This window comes from Vulpes lagopus, chromosome 8, assembly GCF_018345385.1.
Source record: "Vulpes lagopus strain Blue_001 chromosome 8, ASM1834538v1, whole genome shotgun sequence".
NCBI classification, from domain to species: Eukaryota; Metazoa; Chordata; class Mammalia; order Carnivora; family Canidae; genus Vulpes; species Vulpes lagopus.
Genome location: NC_054831.1, coordinates 78,656,676 through 78,677,966, shown reverse-complemented (window position 1 = coordinate 78,677,966; position 21,291 = coordinate 78,656,676). Strand labels below are relative to the sequence as shown.

Here is a 21,291-nt window from a genome sequence, read left to right as displayed (position 1 = left end):
ATCCCTTTTCCTACATGGGCTGCAAGAAGCTTCTCTCCCCTCTAGATTGAAGTCTAGGGTGCAGCCTCAGCCTGTAGAACTGAAATAGAAATAAATGGTTGGGGTGGTCTGTGCATAGGAGCAGGAGTGGGAGTACAGAAAGTGGCCTAGAGACCTCATTCTCACCCTATGGCTGAGTTGCGCTAGTTGAATCAAATGATTTATATAGGTCTATAATTCTGGGGGGAATATTATGATTCATTAGTCCTGAAAAATAGCACAGTAAAAGTCCACCCTCCACTCACTATGATCCCAGGAGGCTTCTTGGATTGGGATGTATCAATACACACAATACAGATTGTGTGTCTGTATAAAGACAACTACTACTTCATGTCCTTAGCTTGGAATATTGAAATTCTGATTATGAAACATCACTGTTACTAAAAAAAAAAAAAAATCTAACTTAAGATTTCCAAACCTGGCTGATAGAGTTAAATTCTCAAGTTCTATTTCATTCTATCAAGGTCCATTAAAAGGGATTGTTATAAAGCTATAAAATAAGCACTTTTACCCCCACATGCAAAGAACTTAGCACAGTGATTTGCATCAAATACTCAACAAATCAACTATTTCATCTTCATTATTTATTCCAGTAAGATATGTGTTTAATATTTAAGTGAAATTTTAGCAGGCTTCAGGCTTTAGTTTTAACTAGCTTACTCTTCCTCAGATAGTTCATAGTAAAACAAAATAAAACAGCATTTTCTATGTAAGTATAGACCAGTACTTGTGCTAGCATATATGCACTGATACAACCAAAATCCATTCTAAGTGAAATCTTCTACGTATATCTAAAGCCTTTACTATAGTAAAGGTGCTATTGATGAGGGCTTTCTTCTTTCTGAATTTAGCATGACTCATACTGGACTTGTTGATACAGATTGGACAGCCCTCACTGAATTTCTTTACTCATTAGTGCAAGGCAAAGGGAGGCAGTGAGCAAGGACTGAGCATGAGGGATTGGAGAGTTTCACTTTGTTTTCCCAACATGGTAGCTGGACCTAAGCTTGTCTCGGATGCTCTCACAGGAAGATAGGCCCCATTCATTCCCACTATGATAATGTCATATATCACTGTTACTAACCTATTAGGTGATAACTTGATCTCTGTGAGTGCGAACAGTCCCTTTGGATGATGATTTTCATGGGAATTAAAGTGGAGACAGAAAGGAACAGACTGAAGATGAAGGGAGGCTGTACTTAGGAAGGTGGTTTAGAAGAGAACAAGACAGAAAGAGCGGGACCAAGGCAGAGGAGGCAGGGCCTGAAAAGTGGATTGGAAGGGGAGGTAAAGTCAAGGGCATGGAGGGTGGGTAAGGACACAGAGATGTCTGCAGGTGTCAGCCACAAGAGGAGAGGGTGCTGGGGAGGAGAGGGAGGGGAGGAGAGGGGAAAGGAGAGGAGAGGTGAGAGGAGAGGGTCTGCCTGGCGTGGAGGCAGGAAGAGAGAGAAGGAAAGAGAAGGGACCAGGGGGAAAGAATGTTAGGGGAGATGGAACGGAACAGGCATGTGGGCCATGAAACAATGGCAAGGAACCCTTGTGGAGATTCTAAGCTCAGAGGCATTGTCAGGCTGTTGGCAGCACTGGGCAGGTGGGATGTTCCAGCTACAGGGAAAAGAAACCTCCCCCCAGGTGAGGGAGACCATTAGAAGACCCGGAGGGCCATCAGAGGGGATCTGATTATTCACGTCCCCTTGTTCAGTTCTGAAATTACATCTCGCCTATGAACTCCTAAAAATACTCCATACAGTCAGTACCAGCTCCCTGTGAGCTCTTGGACAGGTGTAGAGAGCAGGGCGCCCAGTGATACTCCTGGAGGGATTATTAAGGTGAACTTTCACTGCATGTGGGTTCTGCTTTCAGTATGGCTTGAAAACCCAACCTTCCCTGTCTCCACTAAGATGTCCCTACAGACTCTGTCAGACATGGGAGCACAACGGGGATGAGGAAGAGAAAGCCATGGGGGGTGATCCTCACCTTTAGCACTTAAAGGATAAAAATTGCAAAAGATTTAGTCAGTGGTATTAAAACAAAATGGGGCAGCCAAGAAGAAATAAAGTGCCTTCCATATTTAATAATTTGAAATAGAAAGGCCTCTGACGCAGCAGAATGCCCTCCTTTTAGAATGTCTATCTGGCCTTTTGAATGTCTATCTCACCCCCACTTACAAAGCAGAAGTGCCTTGCTGAAATTTTCCCTCCCTACTGCCTAATCCTGGTGTAACAGCATCTCAGTTTCTAAAGGTTATCATCTTAGCAATTTGAACTTTTAGGGCAAGAAAGTTCTTTTTGCTCTTTCTCAGGACCGGTCTGAAAAACCTCAAAAGTCAAAACTCAAAGCTCAAAACTCATCAATTTTGAACCTCTCCTTGTGGAACTGAAAAAAGGGAGAATGTGTGACCATATGCATGTCGCTGGTTTGCAACCTCTGGTGTCTTAGCAGAGACTCTAGCATAACTAACAGAGCTACAGGCTCAGGCCCTGATGTAATGCCAGCCTTTAAGGAGAGACCAGAGGAGAGAACATGATGGTCAGTGTGGGGGACTGGGCCCCTTACTGGGCATGCTTTGGGCACAGACTCTCCAATCTAAGTCACAGAATGCCTATGTGCAAGACCACCCATCGGCCAAACAGAATCTGTTCCAGGCTTGGTCCTTGATGGGCTACAGAAGGCATCTTAAGGTGTGAGGGAGAGTGGTGGGGGCACAGCTTGAGCTGCCAGGGTCAGAAGGGGCAACAGGGCAGGTCCCAGTGAAGGGGGCCAGGTACAATGGAAGAGTGACAGGCCAGGAGACTTGACATGGAGTCTGAACGGGTTTGCACTTCTCTGGGATCCAAGGATGATGGTGTTGGGGATGGAAGGAAACGGGCAGCAATTAGTTCATTTTCATGATCTCGGGGTCATCTGGGCTAGTTAGAGAAGTCAACCCTCTATGCTTCCTCCTCCCCTCATGTTCTCCATTAGAGCTGCAAAGCCATCCTGTAGGGGTTCCGTACCGGGGCCCATGTCCATTTCCCGCTGGACTCACCATCACACTTGAGTCCTTGCCTGGCCAGGCCCCACAGCAGGGTCCCACAGTGCTCACAGAAGGTCGGGCTTTTGTAATTGTAGACTTTAAATCTATGCGGCATGTCAATTTTGAACCTCTCCTTGTGGAACTGAAAGAAGGGAGAATGTGTAACCATATGCATGTCCCTGATTTGCAACCTCTGGTGTCTTAGCAGAGACTCTAGCATAACAGAGCACTAAAAACACTGGGACAATGTGTGCTTTAAGCCATAAGCCTTACTCATCAAGCCTTAGAGCCATAGCAAAGAAGGCAGGCAGCCATTAGCTCTTCCAGGCAAGGGGCATGTGTGCGATATACACATATCAAGTAACCCGGGATAGGCTGAAGTCTGAGGCATTCTCACAGATAGGCTAACATCTTCAGGAGGATGGGAGTGGGGTTATTTATCTCAATGGGATCTGAGCAAACATTGGACTGTCCTTCCTATTTTACTATAAATATTTTATTTTCTTTTTCAACCCAGAACTAGGACTCTAAGCTTTGGAAGAGGTTATATAATACCTCCTCTAGAGGAAACACTGCTATGGATCTATTAGTATAAAAGCCTGAGTATGAACCATTTCACAGCTATTACACATGGACCAGAGGGGGTGAAGGGCAGGTAACAGGTCCTGCCAGGTGCTGCGGACAAGTGCGTCACATGTATTTTTTTTACACCTGTGATACTGGAATACCCCCTTTGAAGTAGCCTGTATTAGAATCTTCATTTGATAGATGAGGAGGTTAAGCTTGGAGAGGGCAAGACACTTGTCTGGATCACACAGCTAAAAAGTGAGCTAGGACATCTATAAGCCTAAAGTCAGAATCAGCCTATTCTCTTTCCACTGTTACCCTTTCTTCTCTCAAAGTCAATGTGATGAGTTAGGGGATGGGGAGTGGGGTGATAAGAGAAGGATGCTGGTGGTTGATATATTACAGGATTTTTTTTTTTTTAGTTTTCCAGAGTTGAAATTTTCTCCTTTAGCCAAACATACCACATAAACAACAATAATAACAAAATCATGAGGTTTGATTCCTGGTAAGAATACCAATATTCATGTGTAATATAGAAAGTTTTACTTAAGATTTATGATCTTTCCAAGAAGTTTTTAATTAAACAATTCTTTGTGCACAGCAAAGAAGCCTTTTTCACTAACAGTGATATATCTAATGTTCCCGCTGAGGATGTGGGCTAGCATTGGGTCATTAGAACAGCTGTTTAGAATTGTTTAAAAGTTGCTCAGAACTTATTTTAGCCATTTTCAACCAAGAAAAAATAATTTTCAGGTCCCACGTTACATAAATGTTTCCATGCAAATATTAACAATTAATGTCAATATTCTGGCTGGAAGATTTGTAACTCAGATCTTGACTCCTAGCTCAAAATAGTTCAAGATGTGTCTGGAAAAGACTGTAGATTTGTGCTTTCCGATATAATATTCACTTAGCCACATGGACCAAGTGAGCACTTGTGAGGTGGTAAAACAATATGCTATCAATGTAAAATACACACTGGATTCTGAAGATTTTTTTATGAGGAAAAGAATATAAACTGTCTCCTTATTTTTTATATAAGGATACCCGAAAATTTTAAATTAAACTTGTGGCTTTCATTCTATTTCCAGGGGACATTAGCTATTGAGGTTAACAGTCATTCTTATAATTTGTGATTTTCCCAGGAAACTGAAGGCATTATGTAGAGAGAGCAGGAAGGCAGGTTGGGAGGTGGCAATTTGACTTAAACAAACAAAACGCTTGCCAGAGAAAGACACATGTTGTATGATCTCACTTATACGTGGAACCCAAAATCAAAATAAACCCGACCCCCTGCCCCAAAAAAAGAACACCAAAAAACCACACCAAACTCCAAGAAAGGGATCAGACTTGTGGTTTGCAGAGGTGGGGGGTTGCAAGAAAGGAGGAAGTAGAGGAAGGTGGTCTAAAGGTACAAATTTCTGGTTATAAGATTAATAATTCCTAGGGAAGACTGTCCAGCATGGTGACCACAGCTAACACTGCTGTGTGATATACAGAGAAGGTGTTAAGAGGGTGGATCTTAAGAGTTCTCACACGGAGAAATCTTGTTTTGTCTTATTGTATCTAAGATCTACATAAGGCAGCTGAACCTATCGTGATCATTTCATAGTATATGTAACTCAAACCATCACGCCATGTGCATTAAACTCACACAGTGATGTATGCCAAGTATTGCTTAATAAAACTGGGAGAGAAAAGTCAATCATACTGCTCTGGGAGATTGAGATCTGAAATTTCGACCCCGCCAAGTTACGTATACCATAGGTGATTGACTGCAAACAAACTACTTTAGCCTCTTTGAGCCTTAGCAGAGTCACTTGTTATAGGAAATTGTCCCCTTCTGGCTCTAAATTTTAGAAGAAAGTCTACTCTGCAAAAACTCCACCAATTTGTCTTTTCTGAGCCTGTCCTTTGGCTAGAGAAAATCACACACCTGGGCAGGCTGGCCCCTCAAATTCAAGTGGACTTTCCACTGTCCTCAGCAATCCTATTGCTCTTCTCCAGCCACTTGCTTCCCATCCTGAGATAATTATCTCACAGATCCTTTCTCCCCAAAGCCACTTGCTGCCTTCTCTTCTTTCTCTCAGCCTTCAGACTACACTGAAGATATAAGCTGTCTAAGGGAAGGTCTCTCATCTGCCTGCCCCCAAATCTACAACTCACTGCCATCTGCAACCATCTTCTCTTCCCTTTTTGTTACAATTGATGAACCGCCCACCTGTCCATCAGAGACCTATCTCCACCTGTGCATTAGACTTCTTCCCCCTTACTGCTTTGTTGTCCCTTCCTCTCCAGCTTCATCCACCTCTCCTCTCTTCTCTAGCTATGTGAGTACTTCCATCCCTTGGGTTTCATGTCCTTTCAGCTACTGTTCTACCTCAATGAACTTCAGGTTAATGTTCTTGATAATATTAGCACATAAATTGTTGCCATGTCACCAACTTTCAGTAATCCTCTGTGTCGGTCAATGAAGCAAACACCTTTACAATTCTATGAAATTTTTTGGATCTGGAGGGCTCTGGAGATCTCCACGTGGATTCCATTTTCCTCAGCATCTTAGCTGCATTGAATGCAACTGACCCTTTTGCTTTTTGGTTTCTGTAACTTTATGTAATTTTAATATATGAAGAGCCCTCTCTGAACTCTTATTCTCAGTCTTTATTACCAGCTCCTTCTCTTCTCCCTACCATGTAATTTTAGATTTTGGAGTGTGGGGGGTGGGGGGTTGGAATTTATATATTTGGTCTGTTGGCTCCCGTGAATTCCAAGTGCATGTAAAATTGTCCACTTGAAACCTCCACTTGGATATCCACAGGCATCTCAGGCTTAGGTTGGACTTATTAAAAACTGAAATATTAATTTCTCCCCCATTCTTACATTGTTATGGTTCTGCCACTACCCCACTGCTCAAGACAGAAACTTTTATTTTTCACACCCAAGTTATTGACAAATCTAGTCATTTCTAACAAGGAAATAACCTGAAAATCTGCTCACTTTACTCCACCTCCATTGTTACCATACTGGTACAAGCCATCAACCTTCCCCCTTGGGGGGACTTCTGTAGTCGCCTCTGGTTTTTATGTTCATACCTCAACCCACAGTTTCCCCAACAGCAGTCACCAGGAGGGCTTCCCACTATAGGTCAAATAAAATCCAACCACTTCTCCAGGGTCTTAAAAAATCTAGGTCCTGCCAAGTTCCTCAACTTCCTATTCTATTCACTCTCTTGCTCTTGCTGTTCCAGCTCCATGGTCTCATTTCAGTTCCTAGAACATGCTGACTCTTTCCCCCTTTGGGCCTTTTCTGTCCGAAGGCTGCTTCCTCCTGCTGTTCATATAGCTGGTTCCTTTCACCCTTAGCTCTCAGCTTAAATGCTTCCCTGGGAAATTCCCTGGCCCTCAGTTTAAGTAGGTCACTCATTTTTTTTTTCTCCATCATCACACCTTATTGGTTATTTAATATAAATGGAAGCAATACATTGTTTTTTGTTAGTTATGTGTTTCCCTAATTTTACAGTAAGTTCCCTAAAGCCAGGACCAGGTCTGTTTTGTGCTCTGCTGTGCATTGTACATAGTATAGTACCTTCCATGTATAGATACACACTAAATATCTGTTGAATGAAGAAAGTGTAGGAAAAGGAAGTGTGCTTGACTTTGCAGCTCTGCTTGCTTATCCTGTGGGGTAACATCTAACCTGTCCCCATGCTATATATCTTAAAATTCATTATGAAAGAGACATTTGTTTCTCAACATAAGAATTAGACTTGTTATAGCTCATACCAACCTTGTAAATGCTTACATCTATATTTTGTCATCATTTGCCTCTATTCCTTAACTGTCACTTATAGCTATAGATACCACGAGGGTTGTTCTCATATAATTGACCAAAACTGTGTTTTCTGGCCACTTTCTATCATGCTTTTCTGGAAAAGGTAGTTGTCAACAATTTTATTATGCTTTTTATATTTATTCCCTAGTTTTGGATCTCAGTAACAATCATATTGAAGAGGAAAGGGTTTTAAGGAGATTGATGTTCATTGACACGTTTAAGGATTCACTCTCAGGCAATACTAAAAAGAATTAGTGGGCTGCCAAATTTAATGTTAGGATAAAATTAACATATGCCAGACAAAAAGAAGAACATGAACACATACCATGGTTTCTCGGCTATTGATAGCTGATCCTGTGCACTTAGCTATAACTTTATCGATACACTTCTTGTGAATTGCCGCATTACACTCTGAAAAGAAATTATTGCAGCTTAAGATTTTCCAAAGTTAAGGAAAAATGAAATAAAAACAATGACAATAATACGACAGAAATCCTTCTTACTTACGTCGACACTGGTAGCCTTGTTTGTTCAGACCCCTGCAATAAAGCACATGTTTGATTTACTTGGATGTCTGAGTCAACAGCAGCACCATCAACATGAAAACAAGATCTCAGAGTTTCCTACCACAGTATTCTCGGATCAGTAGTCGGTCACTGGCCAAGAGTGTTAACACATGTTGTTTTTTTTTTTTAAGTGCTTTGTTAAAAGTCTGATAATTAAAGAAACGAGGAACTGTTTTTCTTCTCTTTTGTGTCTTTCCAAACAAACATGTAGAGATGAAAAAGCCTGACTGAAAACGCATCACAGGCTCCTAGTAGCAAATTTCATTGTCTAAGCTCAGTATAAATGAGCAAAGACATCTGTACAATGTGTTTCCTTTTTCCAAGTATCTGAGAACACTTGCAACTACTAATTCTTAAGCTTAAGATCCATTCCTGAGTAGCACTTACTATTAGAAAGGAAGGCAATTTTAATCATTCAGTGAAAACAGTTGGTGGAAATCCACCAAAAGTCTATTTGACCTTTGAGTACCCTAGTTAGGCTGCAGTTGTGTGTTGATGGATTCTGAAGTAGCCCAAGAAAAAGAACACCCTACCAAGAAGCCAGAAGGCTGAAACCAGAGACAGGAGTCATTTCAAGTCTCTGTAGCCCTATCGCCTTTGCTATGTGCTTACTGAGGCTTGAACTGATCTCCATCTGAGGGCTGCTAAGATGCCCAAGAGCCCTGTAAACATCTAAACCCATTAGCTCCAATGCAAAAGTGTTGTCTTTTGCACACATTAGCACAGTTGGGCTATCAAGGTGGTAGACATTTCAACTATAAAACTGTGCCAACAGTAAAGATGTTTCCCTCTTCTGTCCTTCCCTCTTACCCCCAGTGGCTCCCATTTAATCAGAAGCTAAAGTTCTTGAAAACTTTTTCTACTAGAGCTGGCTTCCTTGCTCTATAGGAGTCATAGTATGAAAATATTGTATAGAATCACACTCTTTCAGCCTTATCCTTCCATGTAGTGCTTATGCCAGCACACTCCCCTGAGGCGGAGCATGCCAGGCCTGACAGGTTGAGAGGATCTGACAAAATGCATTAGCTGAAGCTTGGAGTGAAATGCCAAGTTACCGTACCAGACAAACTCATGGCAGACAGAGCAAAATGTGGGTTGTGGGAAAAAGGTGGCGGTGAACTCATGGCACTTGACATGATGGACTTTGGCCTGTTTGATGGCTCCTCGGCGGTGATGCAAAGCAAAGAAGCCTTCAGTCTCAAATTCACTCATGTCCTTTGTGTCTGCAGGAACAGGACAAGGTACAAAGTAGGTGGAGAGGGTTGGGGAGATGGAGAAAAGATGAAGATGGACAAGGAATTAGGCAAGCATTGAAACCAGTAAAATCCCAAGTACTTATTAAGGTCGGTATAGTTCTAAGCTTCTTTAGTTCCCTAATACAGAATTATCACAGGGTGTATTACTATATGGTTGAAACAATGGGGTTGGAGTACTGGCACAATCCCTCACTCCTCTTTGACTATGCTGAGCTATTCTCTTTCAGTTTTTAAAACCAGAGGTCAGAACTTTCAAAGTATTTATCAACCTCTCCTATTCACTGTCAGTGATGAATCAGCCAGAAAAAGCAGGAAGTGGTAAATACTTTTCTGCCTGTAATTCTAGAGAACAATGTGGTTACTGACAACAACTTAGAAACAGCATTTTTAAAAAATTTCCCAAGATGCTTTATATCTGGTTGTTTATGGGCAGGGTCCAGTAGACTGAGGGGAGCTAGCTGGACTTGTGTGTGAGGGCCAAAGAACTTTGGAAAGTTGTTTATTCTCTGGTTCCCAATGTCCACAGTAGTCAGGTGCACCAGATATAGGCTTATAGACTACACTGGTCAGTGTGGAAAAATCCAGAAATCAATAGATCACTGCAATTGTTTTTTTAATGTCTAGGTATCCTGGATATTATTTAGTCATCTACATAAAATCATCACATTCACATTTTTTCAGTTCACCCTGGATTCAGGATACTGGTGAAGGTATTATGACAGTGACTGTCTGTAGTGCCCCATGCCACATAACATCTTCCCATAAGGCTGATAGAATTCTGGAAATACTAGTGATTCCCTGACTGTAGCCCAGACTCAAAGAAAACACACAAAAGCAAGGCAGTCATGGTTCAACAGCATAATAACAACTCCAGCATGCAGGACAGAATAAAATGGTAAATAAGAAAGCAATATGAAAAATAATGATCATTACTAAAATAAGGATAATGCATTTAGTGCTTTTAACTTCTAGTATTATAATTTTTAGTAGCTTGAAAGATTTTCAGATTATTTATTCTATTATACTTTTACAAGTATAAAAAAATAGAGCTCTAGTGAAAATAAGAGGCTCATCTTTCACAAATATAAAGAGTTAACAATATTTAAACTAAATACTTCCACTCTGAATAAACAGTGGCTAAGGTCTGCTAACACACTTGAAACAAATGTCTCTGCCAAGGCATGTTATTTTCCATACTCCTAATAGTGGCCAGGCTAGAAACTCATTGGATAGATAAAAGGTGGGGGGCATGTGGATGGAGACCTCTCCCCCAGGAACCCATCATCAGTCCCAGGCCACATTTTATGGCTAACATCTTTTCTACAATGGTCCACAGGTCTGTTTTATGGCAATCCAAACTCCCAGATAAAGAACACTCTGAATAACTCTCTAAAAAGTTCTGTACTTAATACTTTAAGGTTAGGTAATGTAAATCTTTTTATTTAGAACTGGGTTAGAGATAAATTAGCTTTGGTGAATGAGGGGTTAAATTCAGGGTCGCTGAGGCAACTGCTGCTTTCTGCAAGTTCTGGTATAGCAGATCTATTTCCAACTTGTGACTGGTGGTAGTAGGTGGTTTGTCAGTAAGATTTGACTCATTTCTATTTTAGTTCAGATGAAGTGAAATAAAGTATAAAATTACTTTTAAATTCAGGCAATGGAAGTGAATTATTCTGGGAACCCTAACTGTATTACTGTAAAAAAACTGTATATATATATATATATATATATATATATATATATATATATATATATAGAGAGAGAGAGAGAGAGAGAGAGAGAGAGAGAAAGAGAAAGAGTCTGAGCACTAAACTTTAGTACTGTAAATTTTTTTAAATGTCAAAAAGTGCTAGAAATAAATTTATTCTCGGGTCTTCCTCTGATTTTTTTTATCCTCTAACCATTTCGATCATTACAAGAGAAGAACTATATAAAAGCTCAGAATTTCTTGAATTCTTCTGGTATTTGCTATGCTTTATGCTTTTTTTCTGAAGTTAATTTGTTTTTGTGTTTATTCGCTTGAATAAGTTTTTGGTTTCTGTATGTTTGGTTATTTCTTTTATAGTAATGGTTCCTAAAGTATCTATTTAGCCTAACATATCACTTATTTGTAATCAGTCAACCACAGATGTTTCCTGGACAGCTATGAGCAACTGCTATGCTGAATGTTCTAAAGAAATATGAGATGTTATCCCTAATTTTTGAGTGGCTAACAGTCAAGTCAGGGAGACATGTCACTCACACAAAGAACAGTAAATGATGGTTTGGAATAGACGTAGAGACATGTACACCCATATCTTTTAGGGTAGTAAAAGGAATTACAAAAGAAACCATGAAGAAGCAAGCTAAAAAATTAAGAGGAAAACTTAAATAGTATCACATTGAGTAAGCCAGGAAGGAATGAGTTTTTCAGCATTGATATAGGGATATCAGGGAACTGGATGGAACCTAAGAAATAGAAATTTGTTTTGAGGAATCAGTCTTGAAGAAAGCAATGTAGTGGGATTGGTCAAAATATAAGCCAGCCTCTTAGGGTAAAAAAAAAAAAAAAAAAAAATTCCAGATTGGACAAGATGGTTTAATTCAGTATGTCTTGGTAATGAGTTGGAAACTGAAAAGAGAAGGAAACATTGAAGACACTACAGGGCTTATGGTATATAGCTGCTAGGAATTTAAGGCAGGAGACCAAGAAAAGGAGGGACTGTCTCTGAGGCAAAAGAGCAGGAAGCAAGTGTAGGGAGCAGCGGCTATCTCTAAAGTGCAGAGACAGACAGAAGACAGAGTCTTTCCCAGTTAAACTGGGGGCAAGGCCAATCTCCAAAAGTGAAAGAAGGAGATAAACTAATATGGGAATTTTTGGAATAGCCATTGTATGGGAATCAAAAGAAAACAAAAGGAATTTCTAAATGCCAGGGTGAGTCTGACTGAATAGTTCAAACAAACACTTATTAAATACCTCCTATGTACCTAGCACACAACCTGGTGCTGGCGTTAAAGAGACAAATAAGATGTGATTCAGCCATGCAAGAAATTTAGAGTCCATAAAGAAGGACAATTAATGTAGTAAATGTCAGAACAGAAATATTCATAGGATGCTATGTGACCAGAGGTAAGGAAACTATACCAGATAAGGCGGGTATATATAGGTGGAGGAGAGAAAAAGAGGAAAGTTAAGCAGGAAAGCTACTAAAATATGATTTCTGGGCTGGGTTCTGAAGAATAAATAACTTCTACTAATGTGTGGGAGAAGGAATGGTGGGGAAAAGCAAAAGATGTTCTCTTGAGATGGAAGAGAATGTAAAAGGGCACATTCAGATAAGGTACCTGAGGATGTGTCTACTGTCAGAGTGTGGAATATGAAGCAAAAAGCATCAGTGATCACACACAAAAGATGTGTAAGTATCAGGTCAGTTTGAATATTTTCCTGTAGATAATTTGTAAACACTGAAAAGCTGTAGGCAGGGGCAGAGCCAAAAGGAGGAACAGAGGCATGGCATATTCAGAACAGTTTATATAGTTTAGTTTATTCTGGCAGCCATGGAGGGGAATGACTGGGATTTGGCAAGAGGTAATGATGATGCAAAGCAGGGGAAAAATAAAAAAAAATACTAAGGAAACAACATGGGTAGAAACTGTTGCATTAATGTGGAAGGTCAAGAAAAGAGAGGCTATAAAAGTTAATTCCAGGCTTCTGGGTGGATAGAGTAATAATTAACTGAGATAATAACTACAAAAGGAATAGGATACTGATGAAAATGGTGAGCACAACTTTGAACATATTGAATTTAAAGTAACTGTGGGAAATCTACTTAGATCCACTAAGGCATTAAGTATATGAGTCTGGAACATGAGAGTATTATCTACCAGCAACAGTCTGTAATGGACTCAGCTGGATGGCATTTTCTAGCAAAACCTTGAATAAGAGGAAGACACGCAAGGTTTGGAGATCAGGACATCTTTGGCAGAAGAGGGTGCTCATGAGAGCTGGAAAGGGTTAGGGACTTAGGCCAACATAGGGAGTCAAGGCCAATGTGGGCTAACAAAAGGTGTGAAGAGAGAAACCAGATTACAGCAGATTCCTGTATTGAGTGAGTGAAAGAGAGGACAGAATTGATAGGGGAGGAGGCTGAGCTCTGAGAGAAAGGTTTGACCCTGAGTCCTTGACAGTGGAGAATTCCAGGTGACAAACTCTGGTGTCACTGCTGGTTCTTGAGAGGATAAAGAAAGATGTAGGAAGGTGTCAACATATGAGGTGGGAGTGTTAGATGGTGATGGTGAACACTAAAGCTACCAAGAGTGATGGTAGGAAAGCAGGGGGAGAAGACAAAGTAATTCTATCACAGAAATCATGGAACGAAGATTTTGAAGGAGAGAGAATGGACTGATGTGTGTGTGGAGAGCAATGAGCAATTTGCTTCCCTATAGAGTAGAAAAATATTGATGCTTCCATAAAAGAAGAGTGTGGAGGACATGATATAATCTTAAATGTTATCTACGATGAAATCCCATATCCTCTCCCAATTGCTTTCTCTTTCCATATCTCTAATCTCTACCACTCCTATTATCATTTTCCTAGTCCAACTATTATAAGAAATACCATCAACATTTTTCCCTTCATTCAACTTTTATTTTTAAAGAATTACAAAGCAGTTCAACTATGTACTTTTTAAAAAAAGATTTTACTTATTTACTCATGAGAGACACAGAGAGGGAGAGAGAGAGGCAGAGACACAGGCAGAGGGAGATAGGCTCTATGCAGGGAGCCCGATGTGGGACTCGATCCCGGGACTCCAGGGACAGGCCCTGAGCCGAAGGCAGGCACTCAGCGGAGCCACCCAGGGATCCCCCAACTATGTACTTATAATGGACATACCCTTTCATCTACACTGCCCTGAGCTCTTATTCTCTTTCTTTTATTTCATACTTCAATCTTATAACCATAAGCTTGGACCAGGTTTTCATCACCTCTCCATTGAAAAAATGAAATTTTATAGTCTCTCTTTATATCCAGTCTATTTCCTTTCCCATATCTGTCCCACATTTCATTAAAAGCAATTTCTCCCAAACATTGCTTCCAGAATATTCTGGCCTGCTCAAGAATGGGGCTGTGACTCCTTGTTGGTGACTTTCCTAGGTCTTCACACTCTTGCTTGGTTTCCAAGTCTTCCAACATCTGTCTTAGATTCTTCATTCTGGTTTTAGCAGGGGCCCTCTGTTCTTCCTAGACTGGTCTTCTCATGGTTCTGCATCCATTTATATTTTTGCTCAAATCTTCATGTTTCCTCCTAGAAAGCTATCCCTCTTGTCTGCAAATTCAACTCTGCCTATCCTTCAATGTCCACTCTTGATTTTTCTGGAATGAAGGTAACCCAAACTGATCTCTTGGTTAATCAATATTTATGTGGTTTAGGACTAAATTCTTCTCCAGTTGTTTAATTTGTATCACCTCTCCAATCTAGACTTAAGTTCCTTGGGTATGAGAACTTGTGTCTTGGTTTTCTGAATCCTTCTGAAAACAATTTCTTATATATAATAGTATCCTTAAAATGGAATGATATCCTATACTTCTTGTCATCAATAAAGAATTTTCTAGTTGGGTTATTCCACAATATTGTTTGTTATAAACTAGAGCTTTTAGGTATATAAAAATTTAGAAATGGAGTCTCAATTTGGGTCTAGATAGAAAAGATTTTAAACATGACAACATTTTATCCTTAAAAAAAAAAAACTTCCTGGACTTCCATAATTATTGTCTATGAAAGATCATTGTTTTCACCCCACTTGAATGTTCTCTCTCTCATTCTAAGAGAAAATTTAAGTTTCATAGTAATAGGATAAATATTCATGGAATTATTTATCAAATAATCAAATAATTAAATAATTAAAGCAGTCTTTAAGCCATTTACCCAAAATACCTGGCATTCTCATGGAAGATTTACTTCAATTTACATTAGATCATGTTTTGAACTAATGAAAAGAACATACTTCCTCTTCTTGTGGGAATCAAACACTATTGGCATTATCATTTATCCCGGCACTTGCACTTGTTATGCAAGCCTGGTTATTCAGCTCCTACAACCACTCTATCATTTGGCCAACTCAGAAATACTATAATGCTATGTTCTTTGGCCAACTCAGAAATACTATAATGCTATGTTTTATGTATCTAGAGCCTCCACGAGGTAAAAGAAGAAAGCTCAGATTGTATTGCTACCTCTTTAAGGATCTTTTCTTCTAAAAAAATTTTTTTTAAAAAGCTTTATTATGGGAATTTTTAAATCCATACAAAAGTTGAGCAAATACTGGATTCAATTTCCCATTGTTGATCATCCAGCTTCAATAACGACCTATCCATGGTTACTATTTTCAAATATACACAATCTGCTACCCACACCTTCATACCAATGGGTTATTTTAAATCATATCTCTGGTATTATGTTATCTATAAACATTTTAGTATGTGTCTTAAAGATGAGGACCCATTTTAAGAAGTAGAGCCATAATACCATCATCACATCTAAAAAAATAATACTGCCTCAATATCACCAAATATATGGTAAGGGTTCAAGTTTCCCTGATAATCTCATGACATGGGTTTTTTTTTTTTTTTGTTTTGTTTTCAATGTATTTGTTTGAATCTAGATTGAGGGACATCTTATATGTTAAGCCAAAACCCAGAAAGCACCATAAATCTCTAAACTAAAACTTGTTTCTTTGTAGTAAAACTGATTTAGGAAAAACTAAAATCAGTTTGTGATTAGGAAGTACACATATTCACCCTGAGGTTTAGGATTTCATGAATAGTAGCATTTGATTTGTTTGCACAGCACTTTGATGACAGAGTACAAATGCAACAGAAGGAACTGACGGGCGACTGTCACAGGCACCAACCACACTGCTCATATATGTAACCTCTGTGATGCATGTCTGTGTATGTCACTGAAATGACACTCATTAGCGAAGTATGTTTTCCTTCCTGTTCCTAAAAGGATTTGAGATGATTAACTCGCAGCACTATTATTTTGCTACTAGCATTATGAAAAATACTGGTTTCTTATTTATTTTATATTTCACTGGTAGTGTGATCATTTGTTTTATTACTCATTTATACACAGTGTGTGTATATATATAGTGACATGTAAACAGAGCCTCTTGTATTTATGTTAAATTCCCAAACTAAAATAAAGACAATATAAAAGCACTGGGCACATGAGTTCACACTATTTAGAAATTAATGCTATAACTGATGAATTATTGAAAACTACATCTGAAACTAATGATGTGTATTATCTGTTGGCAAATTGAATTTAAATAGAAAAAAGAAAATAACGCTATAAATGTTTTATATTTCTATGTGTATCTGGCGCAGATATTACATTTTCAATTAATATTTGCGCACTACTGAAAGTTTTAAGAAAATTCCTGTCTTTCCTTTTTCTCCTAATTCTTTTCTTTGCTATTGTAAAAGTCAAATAAATTGCACATGAGAAGGAATATGCCCTCCTCACCCCCAGACAAGAAGATAAAATGTCACTTACCACTCATTTCCAGAAAGTATCTGGCATTCATTAGCATTCGGCCTTGAGGTTTCAGCTCTAACTGATTGAGAGGAAAAAAAATATCAGAATGTGAAACAAGTACTGCGAGAGTTTAATGACATAGTAACTGACAAATGTGGGAATGGCAGGAGATTTCTGATGTAGAGGTGCTTCTTTTCATTTCATTCATACCAGTTACCATCAGAATAGCACAGCATCCATGAATATATCCTTTCTTTTATTTTAAAATTTATTTTAAATTATTATTTTTTAATTTAAATATTTTTATTTACTTATTTGAGACAGAGAGAGTATGAGCAGGAGAGAGGAGCAGAGAGAGAGAGAGAAGCAGACTCCCTACTGAGCAGGGAGCTCCATGCAGGACTCAATCCCAGGACCCTGAGATCATAACCTGAGCTAACGGCAGATGCTTCACTGACTGAGCCACCCAGGTGCCCCCAGCCTTTCTTTTATTAAAACACATCAGCAACTCATTAATTTTGCTTGGAGATAAAAATTTCTGGGTACTTACATCTACGGGTTAACGAGAATAGCTGAGAATTAGCAAGAAATGTCTGGTTGAACCCGGGACCGAATTTGAATTGTGGTTCAATAATTTACTGGCTGTGTGACCTTGTGCATGTCCCAAAGCCTTTCAGGATCTCTGCAAAGCTGACATGACAGTGAGACTTATGTCATAGCATCACAACTATTCGAATTTTACAATAATATAAGCATTTACTGCTTGGTCAACTATATAAACCCTCATGCTAGCTTAAACATATCAATGAGAAGGGAAGTGCTTTTAACACCAATTATACACCTTGTTCTATGATTTAGGGGATAAGTAATAAAGATGGGGATAAAAAGAGAACTAGAAGAGCAAGAAATAAGGGGCTTGTTCCCAAGCGAAGTGGGGGAAAATTGATACCAAATAACCACAAAGTTATCACTATTTGGGACTTAGTGGTGATCAAGGAAATTGAATCAGCTACTGGAAAAACAATCATGTATCCACAGCAAATCACGTTGCATCATGATTTTGAGAGCAAACAAGAGGTAACCACACAAACAGTCATAACCCTGGGAAAGCAGAAGGCAAGTCTCAGCACAGTATGTAGAAACTAGATGGAGTCTGTGGAGCTAAAGAGCAAATTTCAAAAAATAAGTATTTTTTAAATAGAAAATTTATTTTTAAGAAAATGGACTTCACTAGAGCAAGGGGAAATCTAAGTTGAAAGTACCCGGTTGGTCTTTAAACACTATAAATGAAAGTAAACTAAGAAATATCCCTGGGAAAAAAAGCTGTAAAATGTAAAAAGTTTGCTTAAGTTAAATGAGGATCTGAAGGCCACCAAGTGCTTGTGTCTAAATAATCCTAGAATGCAAAAAAAAAAGTGAAAACTCTGACAGGAATAAAATCAGAAGAAGCCTAAGCAAAAAATCAGATACAACTTTTAGAGAGATAAATAGAAAAGCAACCTGCTCAGCAGCAAAGCCTAAACAAATCACTTAAAAATTAGTTATCCTTTTGTTAACTGAGAAGGAAATTAAATAGCATGCTGCTTTTGGTCGTTGTTGTTGTTTTTAAAGGTCTTATTTTTGGGACGCCTGGGTGGCTCAGTGGTTGAGCATCTGCCTTCAGCTCAGGGTGAGATTCCCAGGTTCTGGGATTGAATTTCGCATGAGGCTCCCTGCATGGAGCCTGCTTCTTCCTCTGCCTATGTCTCTACCTCTCTCTCTATGTCTCTAATCTTTTTTTTAAAAAAGATCTTATTTTTAAGTATCTCTACACACAATGTGGGGCTCGAACTCACAATCCCAAGATCCACAGTCACATGCTCTACAGACTGAGCCAGCCAGCCACCCCAAATAGGATGCTACTTTTAAAAATTAGGGATTTGATGACCCTTTTTAAAAAAATAAGGCAGAAAACAGAAAATAAATGAGGATGAATGGAAAACCAGGGAACATTTCATCTAATTAATCTCTACTCCTAGCTGAGCTAAGTGCTGTAGCAACTCAGGCCCCAAACAGACTGAAGTCTCACACTCCCTGTCTTGTGTAAATCTTTTCACACTAAGTGGCACACCTGTGACATTATCTAGTTCTTTAGCCTTTTTTACCTGCCTAAGCAGTGCCCCCAAGATAAGATCTGTTTCCATGATTGTTTCTCCAAGTGGACACAGAAGTGCTCCCCAGATATTGCTGGACTACATTTTCTAACATATCTAAGCATGAGAACTTAAAAAACAAAATCTTAGTATATGTTTACCTTCAAAGATTACTTTAGTGTCACCAACAAAGATATATAAAAATACATATTCCCCTAAAAAGTACTGATTTTTTTTTCTGAGGTCAAAAATAGAAAAATGACCCTAAAATCTAGTTGTTAGCTTTTTATTATTCCCATTTTGAAACTAGCAATTTCAAAATCTTCTGGGTGGACTTCTTAAAAATCTGAGTTACAGGAAATAAGATGGAAAAAAAAAATGACCCTACTCTGGGCAAGGTGTTCTTTTCTTCAAAGGTGCCCTAGTGCCATAATCTAAATATTTTTATTACCATTTTGAAATGGAGAAGCCATTCTGCACATGCCTTTGAACTTCTGCCCCCTCTTTGCCACCTCTTCCTCTCCTCAAAAGGAAAAACACTTCACCCAAGTAAGTCAGTTGCATTTTCTCTAGGATTTTTTTTATGCTGTGCACACTATGGACCTCACCTGCAGATAGAGTTCCCCCGTTTGCCAGGAGCATCTGCATGTGATGCTTTTATCTTGTTTCCCCCTCAGTTGATATTTCTTATATAATATTCTAGATACTATAGAACATAATAAGATTCAATATAAGCTTAAATTTTATTACCTGTCTTTTAATAATGCAAATTTTTGTCAAATCAAATAAAGATCAATGGATGTTCTATATAAAAAAAAAAAAATTCCCTTTTGCATAGATGATAAAGCATTTGAAAACATTTTCTGGGTGTTAGATCATTTAAAAAACAGTTTTTACTGGTGTTTGTTACTGTTTTGTTTTCCATTTTGTGGATCCCAGAAGTTTTCACGAGAATTTTTTATGCTTTTATCTCAACTCTTTAACATTTCTAAACATTCACTACCCAAACAGTTATAACCTAAGTTTTCAAAAACTGTGGCAACACAGATTGTGTATGGTGTACTGCTTAGTACAAAGGGAGCTAAGTGAATACATTATGGCTAAAAAAAAATTAATAGGGATTGGCAAAGTATGGAGGGAGAAGACCAAGCCTCACGTGGATGTAGCTGGTCCTCTCTCATATCTATCACCTTATCTAATCTATCTTATCAAGAGATCACATAGATACTATATCTCAACAAACAGACAACAATTAGGTTCCCAAGTTAAGGGGAATTTGTGATATTTCTGAGCTTACTTTTATACTTATAAACCAATAATAGTTCTTCAGAGCCTAAGAGACCTCCTTCACCTTTCACAGGAATCAAGATATTTGAATATGTCTATAGTCTACAATGGATGGTCATTGTCATTATCAAGTCATCAGTGAGTAAGTGGTAGGGAATCTGTTTACCCATGACTGGTGTGTCATAATTTCAGGATGACACTGTAACTGTGCATTAGTCTTCAGTGAGCCTGGTGCTTACCACTTAATAGTGTGAACACTATAAAAGAAGCTCACAGGCTGGATATTTACCCATATCTCTGCCTTCCCATTGTTCTTCCGACATCGCTCTGCCAGAGAGGAGAGCTCCACGGTAGTTTCAGATATCAGGTCCATGTTCTTGCCCTTCACAATGATCTGCATTACTCTTCCCTTGTTGATGTGAGCATCAAAAGTGCTGTCCCAGGGTGGGTACATAGTTGGCTTCTTCTGGATATACATCTGCCCATTCTCTAGGAACAGAAAGATATGTTCTCATTACTCCTTTAGCCAAATCAGGAAAATAATTTGACTTGACAGCGGCACCTGCTCCCTCTGTTCTCTAGGATATATAATTCCATTGGAAAGTAAAAAACAAAAAACAAAAAACACGTAAAACAATTAGAGACAATATAGAAGGGGATGAGATAGTCCTGAGGTCTACATGCAAGATGATATATTGAAACTTAGAAGTCAATCTCTTAGTTTAAGTAACAAAAATATGATAATGTCTTGGACGGGCAATGTTCTTTTCCTATTCAACAGTTAGTTGCTTCACTTGGAGCAAATAGAAAGACATCAGGGCCTAGCTGCTATATTTGGGAGGGCAGAGCGACTAAGTCCCATTCTTTACATATCATACACTTTTTTGCCTTTGGGGATCTTCCTTTGATGATCCACAAAGGGTGGACACATAACTAATTTCACTGTCATCTGGTTAAAAAAAACTTGATAGACTACTACTGTGTGTTCATCGGAAAGACTCTGTGGCATAATTTAAGGCTTATAGTGAATGCTCCTTTAAAAAGACATTAAATTTATTTTCCATTTGACATAAATAA

General features: G+C 38.8%; 1 protein-coding gene across 4 annotated transcripts in view; it reads right to left on the bottom strand.

The window, feature by feature from the left end:
* The window catches only part of PRKCQ (protein kinase C theta), a 171,584-nt gene that overhangs the window by 98,110 nt on the left and 52,183 nt on the right, over nucleotides 1-21,291 (bottom strand). For all 4 annotated transcript variants that reach the window (XM_041767935.1, XM_041767934.1, XM_041767937.1 and 1 more), the window contains 6 exons: nucleotides 20,504-20,703; nucleotides 16,814-16,874; nucleotides 9,080-9,242; nucleotides 7,961-7,992; nucleotides 7,779-7,864; nucleotides 3,068-3,197 (listed from right to left, as the gene is read on the bottom strand). In XM_041767935.1, the coding sequence (XP_041623869.1) occupies nucleotides 3,068-3,197; nucleotides 7,779-7,864; nucleotides 7,961-7,992; nucleotides 9,080-9,242; nucleotides 16,814-16,874; nucleotides 20,504-20,703 (672 nt within the window). The remainder of the gene's footprint in view (nucleotides 1-3,067; nucleotides 3,198-7,778; nucleotides 7,865-7,960; nucleotides 7,993-9,079; nucleotides 9,243-16,813; nucleotides 16,875-20,503; nucleotides 20,704-21,291) is intronic.